The sequence below is a fragment of the Ammospiza nelsoni genome, chromosome 1 (assembly GCF_027579445.1).
Source record: "Ammospiza nelsoni isolate bAmmNel1 chromosome 1, bAmmNel1.pri, whole genome shotgun sequence".
NCBI lineage: Eukaryota > Metazoa > Chordata > Aves > Passeriformes > Passerellidae > Ammospiza > Ammospiza nelsoni.
In genome coordinates this window covers 100971138-100979400 of record NC_080633.1, presented here as the reverse complement: position 1 = coordinate 100979400, position 8263 = coordinate 100971138, and the positions used below count along the sequence as shown (strand labels likewise).

General features: G+C 40.2%; 1 protein-coding gene across 3 annotated transcripts in view; it reads right to left on the bottom strand.

Annotated features, from left to right (window-relative positions):
• Window positions 1-2324: 2324 nt before the first annotated feature.
• Window positions 2325-8263, bottom strand: part of PTPN2 (protein tyrosine phosphatase non-receptor type 2) — a 30402-nt gene continuing 24463 nt past the window's right edge. For 2 of the 3 annotated variants that reach the window (XM_059466999.1, XM_059467006.1), the window contains exon 9: window positions 3831-7797. In XM_059466999.1, coding sequence (XP_059322982.1) covers window positions 7590-7797 — 208 coding nt within the window. In that variant the 3' untranslated portion in view covers window positions 3831-7589. Of the gene's footprint in view, window positions 3157-3830; window positions 7798-8263 lie in introns of those variants that run through there. The other variant, XM_059467016.1, reaches the window with a different exon arrangement.

Here is an 8263-nt window from a genome sequence, read left to right as displayed (position 1 = left end):
GCCCTTCTAAAAAGTCCCTTTCCAGCTCTCTTGCAGCGTCCCTCTGGGAACTGGGAGGCCACAATTAGGTTACCCCTAAGCCTTTTTTTTTCCAGGCATCTGGTCCATTTCCAGAAGCTGCTAAGATGCTGAAACTAAAGCATTCTAGGTCAATGAGCCTTCTTAGACTGATCATTAATACAGTGCCCTGAAATATAAAGGAATCAGGAAACCTTGTCTGCTATCAGGCAGTCTGGTATCTGTGTATTTTACAGGCTTAGTTTGAGAGAGCAGCTGAGTGATGGACAGTTCAGTGTTCCATGTTTGTCATGGTACCTGTTGCACTACAGTACCCTATGTGTTCAGTTTTGACCTTTTGGAAGTGCTTGGTCACATTAGCTGATTTAAAAACAACTTTAAATCATGGATGCAAGATGGTCAGTTCTAGAGTTGAAAAGTGAGAATTAACCAAAATCTATTTTTAGGAGCTCCCACAGGTATCCAGACTGGTAAGTCAAATTTGGTGAGTCAGAATGCAGATATAGTCAAGGAATGCAGACAAAAGGCCATGTGTAGCACAAGGCAATTCTGATAAGCCTAAAGCTATTTGGAAAAATAACCATATTTAAATTCAGCCAAGTGACTACAAGGTGTAGATAAAGCAGGAGAGCAAATGAAGTCTTGAGGAACAGACAGAAGCAATGAAAGGGGTGTTGGCTGCTTCACAGATTTTTCCTAAGTGAGCCAAAGATGTTCAGTACCTCAAGAGGCACAGCCGAGCGAAATCTCGAGAAGGGGAGAACACTGGGAGTACTTTCTGAAAGAGTGAATCCTCAGGGCTTTCCTGTTCCCTGTGAAGAAGCTAGAGGGCACTCGGATCCTTGTGGGAGGAACAAGGACGCAGCTTCTCCAAGGCCGGCAGTTTGGTGGGCGGTGCTGCTCTTGGCCCGGAGCTACTCCTGCCTCCAGTGCCCGGGAGAGGCCAGCACAGCCCTGCACGCACCAAAATCTTCCTGCAGGACTAAGGCTGCGCCTTTGCCCTGCTGTTCAGATCACCAGCAAAAACAAACACCTCTGCAACACTGCCCTTGAGCATGGAGAAAAGAAATGGCAGTCAGCAAATGACAGCTTCTTCATTTGGAAAGAAATGCCTTTCACAAGTCTGACAATTTTAAAGCCATTTCTTTAAAGGCTACAATTACACACTCACTTGGTCCTTTCTCTCCCCTTCCTTCATCTTTTTAAATACACTTTCTCAACAGTTGTCAAGAATTGGGGCCTGTGTAGAAATAATCAAACAAGTAGAGAGGTCAGAAGCAAAATTTCTCCTGTCACAAGACAGCATTCAACTAAACACAACAAAGGTTTTGGAACTACTCTATCTTGATCTCCTTTGCCCATTCATCAAGTTGGCTGACATCAACCTTATTCCACCATCTCAATAGTTGAAAACCATTTAAAAACTAAGGACAATCAGCATCTTTATTGGGATATTCAGCTGTTTATGCCCCACAAGATAAACAAGTACGTGATAGAAGCAGGTAGAATAAGGCGGCACTTGCACACTGCCAGTAGTCATGCGCTGCGTGCTTCCTCACAACTCCAAGAGGGGAAAAAGAATGAAAACCTAAAGCATAGCTAAAGGTAAAAGGCATGAACAGCTGAAAGCCTTATCCAAAGATGTCCCAAGTGGTATAAACAGGCCCTGCTCCTGTAATCAACAATAGCAGGGTTTGTTGCAGTGGTTTTGGCAGAGCCTAATTTCTTGCTATAAACTGGTTTCACAGCTGCACCAACTTGAAAATGAAAACTCAAGTCACAATGTTGTTTTCTCCTCCAGCATAGGCTCAGAACAGTGGTAATCGTGTAAAGAAAAAAAACTTTGGACAAACCAGACTGGAAATTTAGACTATTTCAGGATGGTGTCAAGTGTGTCTTTAGCTCAAGTAATAGCATTAAGTATTCCCCTGCTTCTGCTTCCCCTTCAAGTTGAACACAACTCTGAATATCACTGCTTTCATGAACAGCTCTCAAGACCAAGTTCTGATAAGATTTCAGGCTGCTCCCATGTAAAACCCCACCACATGCCTGTTCAGACAGTCATAATAAATACATAGTTTTGTGAGTTAAGGTTTATCCAAAACCATCAGAGAACAAGAGCAGAACTGAGATCAGCTCTGTTACAGAAGGCACAGGGCTGGAAACCCTGCTGACCTCGCTGGAAAAACTCCTTTAAGCAGCACTCTGGCTTACCCACTTTCAATCCATCCTGACTATGTCAAGGAGAAGGCTGACAGAAGGTGGGAGATGTGACGAAAATACCGTCCATAGAATACACGGCAATGGCACAATCCAAAACCTGTTTAATTACAGACACCATTGACTTTTGTGCACTTTGGTTTTGTTCCTCAGCTCCCATTAACTACACAGGACTCGAGGTCAAGAAAGGTCAGGTTCAACCTCTTTCTTCCCTTTAAAGCAATCACCAACAGAACACTTTCCCATCACAAAGTTACTCTGAACATTTTGTGCATATTTTATAGCAAACAAAAAGAATTACCAAACCAACTGGTCAGATTATTAAAATAATATTCTTAGTGGTGTATTACAAAAGAAATGTACAAGAGTTCCTCCTAAATCAAACTACAATACTTAGCATTAATGAAAATACTTGCAAAAAGCACACTCTAATAATTTTGCCATTTTCCAGTTAAGACAGGTATCAGGAAACCTTAAGGCAAAACCCTTCTTTTTCCGCAACACTCACTCTTAACAGGTTCTCCCTAACATAACGCGCACACAACAGCACATCATCAATTTAAAAAAATATTTAATGCTGCCAAAAAGTATAAAAATACAGTAAGAATGGCAGTACAAAACAAAATACTTCCTAATTTAATTCTTTTACATCTTTCTACATTAATACAGGCATTATAAAAACACAAGATGGCAAATTATTTCGTTTTGCAAAGTAGCACACGCTGCTGGTGGTCTTCATCCCCTCGGTGCAGTTTACGCTGTAAACAGATAACTGAGGTCCTCTTGGTACTTAACAGACCTCACATTTTGTTCCCGAAGAGGGGGGGGTCATGTCTTGCTTTGCATGTCAATAATTTGCAGTTTATAGCTGCAGAATATTCCCAAGTCTCGAAGGCTTAGGTGTCAGTCAGTCTCGGCCTGCGACATACAACCAAAAGAAAGTCACCGATTCAGTACAGAGTACGGGGATAAAAAACAACAAGAAAAAAAAAAAAAGAGCTAAGAACTGACAGCAGGTTTGCAGCTCACTGTCAACACCAAACAGCTTCTCATGTGTTCCCTGGAGCAACTACTGCCTCTGAGCAAGTACTCTTGGAAAGCCGTTGCTTTTCCAGAAGGTATTTCCATGTTACAGTGTAAGGCACATCCTTGCTGGAGAGCTTCAAGTACAGGTCTCAGTCCAGCAAACCACTTCCTCACACATGCAACCACAAGCACTGCAGAAGTCTCCTTGGGCCTCAGAGGGACTATGGCATGCTGCATCTCAAAACACATCACCTCCCACAGCTTTGGAGGCCAATCCTGCTACAGCGGCTTAAAAGAAACTGTTTCTAGGCATAGATTTCCTGTAGTGAGAAAGACACCCCAGCACTGAACATTTTGTTTTTAGGCAAGGGAAGGCTCTACTCCGAGAATCTACAGAAAGAGACTTTTCACAGCACCACACCCCCAAGCTACTGCAAGTAAAACGCATTTGAGCTCTGCAAGCACTACACTGATTCATAAAGCAGCTTTCCTCCACCAGGTAAGACACATTGAAAGAGGGCTTCCAAGTATTTATCCTTCCAATTAAATAAAGACTCAGACAGAGATGCAATTTTGAACACGTTTATTTTTTGTACATAAAAATGAAAGACTGACTTAAAACTTTGGGGGCAAACAAAAAGGCCCAGGAAGACTACTGTGTGTCACATCACCTTTGCAAATACCATCCTCTAGCTTAAGCCACTTGGCCCTGCAGAGGACTTCCTCTTTTGTCATTGTTAATTTAGTTTCTCGTGCAGTCCTCAAGTGTCTCAGGTTTTACTATAATGCCAAACAGCAAACTAAATAATTTGGTTTACATTCATTAAACATAAAGCTAACCAGGCTTTTTCATCACCTGCATGATCCAGTCACACATACATGCATACACATTTACGCCTCTTCCCTTTTCAGGGGGACATAAACTGATGTCAGTAAACCATATTACTCGAGGTTTAACAGAATAAGCCACATTTCACTGGCAACATCTCACTTCCATAACAAATCCAGAGGTTTTTTTTCCAAATTGCTATTTCACACTGAATTATATTATTTTACTTAATACATTTCAAAGAAAATACAGATGTACCGTCACTAAGTGGACTGTCCCTGCACCAAGAACACAAATAGGAAACCTAGAGGATTAATTCCCATCTTGCAAACCCCTTGCAGTGGAGGTCCAAATGTTTGCTAGGTATTTCTTTATGAAAACATGAGTGATTTGTACACAAGTGTTCATCTGAGAGCCAAATGTTTAATCAGAGATGCCCACTATGCATCAAATATTTTGACCAATGCATTTCCAGAGAAGAGGAGGAAAACCAACACCAACCAAACCAAAACCAATTTTGAATCGAGCCCAACGACATTTTAGAAGTAGCTGGAACCAGGCAGCAGTTTGCCAGAACTCAGGGATGGGGAGAGAAGAGGGGTCAGAAGGCATGCCCTTCAATTTCACCCTTTAAGCATATCCTATGATAGAGATGACTGGGATTGACAGTTCTTCATTTTGGCCCAAATTTGTTCCTATTTAACATCCAAGCTGTGCAAAAATGCTGCAAATTTAAATCCTCCAGAATAACAAAGTATCACAAGGGCTTAGTGTGCATCAAGGAAAACAATCCTCCAGATTTTGGGTTTTAAGGATTAGTGATGGACCAGAAAGAAGATTTTTATCCAAATTATTTCCTGGAATGTAAAAAGAAACCAATCATTTGATTTTTCTTACTATTCTCAGACTACCACGAACAATTCACTGTTCAAAAGTTTTGTCCAAGGCTTGCACTGGTTCATCCTCCTTAAATTATTAACATTTAAGACTCCCAAGGTACTTGCAATCACAGAACCCAACTTTTACAGAACAACTGCTGAATGTGCAAGTCCTGCTTTATTGCATCAAGAAGGTAACAGAGTATGAGGTGATCTGAATTGGCTGCCCCCTGCCCTGCCCCACCCTGAACTGAGGAATGCTTACTCAGGATCAAGAAAACTGAAAAGCCAGAATTTAGAAGATGGAATTAGGAAAAAAAAATCAAGTTACAACTTGACAAGCTGCAGTTAGAGCTCAGTGCCTGTAGGATACTGGTAGCCCAGGAAATCCTCCTCATGCCAAAAGAAGGGCAATAAATAACAGTGTGGTATCAGTCCAAGTTTTGCCTGCACTTTTTCCTTAGCTGCTTTTAAGTATCTAGAATAAAATCTGGAATATTTCTGTTACAAAATCATTTAAATTACATTCCATGTATTTTTCCATAACCAAAATATCTTTATAAGGCACATACATTTACACCTACAATCAGTTACAGCTGATACTGAAAAATCTATCCTCAATTTAAAGGAAAAAAAATCTTTTGACAGTCTTCTTGCTGGCTAAAAGTTACTGTGGTTGTAAAAACTATGAAATGTCTTACAATACATGAGCTGCCTGCCTGTGCTATGTCCCAGCAGTTAGCTGTCCCAGCAGTCATTCTGCTACTGGAGCTGCACAGTTCGTCAGCAATGCCATGGAACAAATTGTCTTGTTCTACTGACACACAACTTCCCAAATCCAGTGCTCCACAAAACTGCATTTATTTTGCTCATCTGGACCCTTCAGCATTTGTTTACTATACAAACAGCATGGTCCAGAATAGTATTAGCTATTGCAAAATGAGAATTTTAAAGAGTAAACTGTACTTAGCTTGGGGTAGTAAATGTCAGAGAAACTGGGCCCCATGCCTTGTACGTGACTACCAAGCCTGGACGTACTGGAAAGCTTTGAAGTCAATTCCTTTGAATAAGGAGCAAATAATCATCCAGGTCTTTTGAGTATTTTTCAGCAGTAAATCCAAGTGCTTTACAAAATGGGGGAGGGGGGGTGGAAGAAAATCCCCAGGACCCCACACCCAACAGAAAACAACCAAGCTTAGAAAACAGAAGAAGAAAACATAACTTCTCTGAAGTTACCCAACAAGGCAATGCTTGAATAAATAAAATTCCCATTTCAAAGAACAATCCAATCCTACAAATTACTAGATCCTAGCTTGAACAACAAGCTACATTCAGCCATATACCATCTCTGTATTCAAAGGTAATTTAAAGGGCAGAAAGTGGTTTGTGTTGAATTACTATTTAGGAAGTGTTACTACTCAAGTAATGGAAAGGGAGTGCTCAATAATTTTAAAGGGGGTGTAGCACAGATACTCACAAAATATTAGTCCTAAATGTGTTTTACTAGCATGTCTAATACAGTGCTGAGGAACCTGAAAAGCAGTTCTAGACTTTGTGAAGCTACTAAAATGGCTCATACAGCTGAAAACACCGGGTATGGCAGAACACTACCAACATTTCTTTTCTATTAGAGCCACCCTTGGAAGTTCAACTACAGTTTCCTTCGATGTGTTTCCTACAACTATTACTGGTGAATTAATTTTATTTGTTCTAGCAACTAAAATCTATAGACACACAAAACATGTTTTACATTTAATGGAATGTCAGAACTTGAACAATGTTGGCCTTCAAACAGTAGCTGAAGTGTGAAAACATTAATCAACAGTATGACTATCAGTCGGGGCTAGGTTCTCAAAAGCCTTAAAAAAAATTCCAAGTCTTAAATAATGAAAACTACAAAAAATAAATAAGGAATGCAAATTAACAGAGCAGAAATTGGCAAGTGCTTCATCAGACCCCTAGCTGCTCATTTCAAACTGGAGAGTCAAATGTGGGGAATGGTTGCACTATTCTTTTCATGCACAAATTATAATTACATTTAGTTTCAAAATGAAATTCTTTTGGTCAGAAATTTGTACAAACTGAGCTTTTAAAAGTACAGTGAACTACAAAAAGATTAAATATGCAATTATAAAATATATTTATCCTAGGTTGTAAGAATATAAAATGTTTATGTTCATGTCACTAGTACATTACACATTACACATATTTAAGGATAACTTCTTTGCATTAATAATGTAAATGATACAACACTGTTTATTGCTTATGTCAGGCATGTAAATTTAAATCCAGACAGCCTTCAGTAGCTAAACCTCCATGGTTCAGCATTTGTTCAAGATCTGGTAGAACACCATTTTAAAAAGTGTATAAACAGTTGCAGCAAGTTTGTACCTGCTCATATTAAACAAAAACCATCAATTCTGTGGGGGGCAGCGGTTCATTTTTCTAAGTACCTGCAGTGGAAAGTCCTGAGATGTCGACATGAGATCAAGTTTACATCACTTCTCTATTGTCTGTAACAGTCTGTACCCATTCCAGGAATAAGGAGTTTATGCTTACAGTCACACCCCTACTCATTACCTTCCAGCAAAATCTGTTGGAGCAGTCACACTGTTCACTTACATGGAATGTTTTTGAAAATACATTTTCCAGCAAAAATAAGCACCAACTAAAAACAGTGTACCAAACCCCATCTTAGTGAGAATAGGTTTCCAGTATAACCACCTTTTTCTTTTTCTTTCAGTCTCATTTAGCTTCTGCTTCATCTGCTGCAGCTTCTGTGCTGTTTGCGCTCTTCTGTCCTCCCGCAGTCGTTTTCGGACAGAACTTAAAAAGAAAAAAAGGTGACTCTTACACTGAAGAACAGGAAAAAAGGCTATTATAATATTAAAACGAACCTCTTTCCAACACTCCAAATAGTTAACCCAGCAGCAGCATACAGCAGCAGTATATAAAATCCAAACCAAGCAATCTTTTATTATGTTTTAACCACCTTGTAGAGTTTCAGATAGCAAAGCCCCACAAAGAAGTAAATGACAGACGTAAAGATGTACCATGGGTACTTAATCTACAAGTTCGACAGAGAACAGAATTAGTTAAGTTATCTGAGCTGAGTCTTCCACCCCTGTCTGGGCCCCATTTGGTGGCTGAGATGTTTTGCGTGGAGGCTGCCTTTACATGCAGTGCCAGGTACCACGTGCAAGTGTCCCAGTATTTACAAGGGTGCCTCCACTGCAGAGTTCACAGCAGCCTCAATGATACACTGACTCCAACCCCTACTCAGAGCTGCATG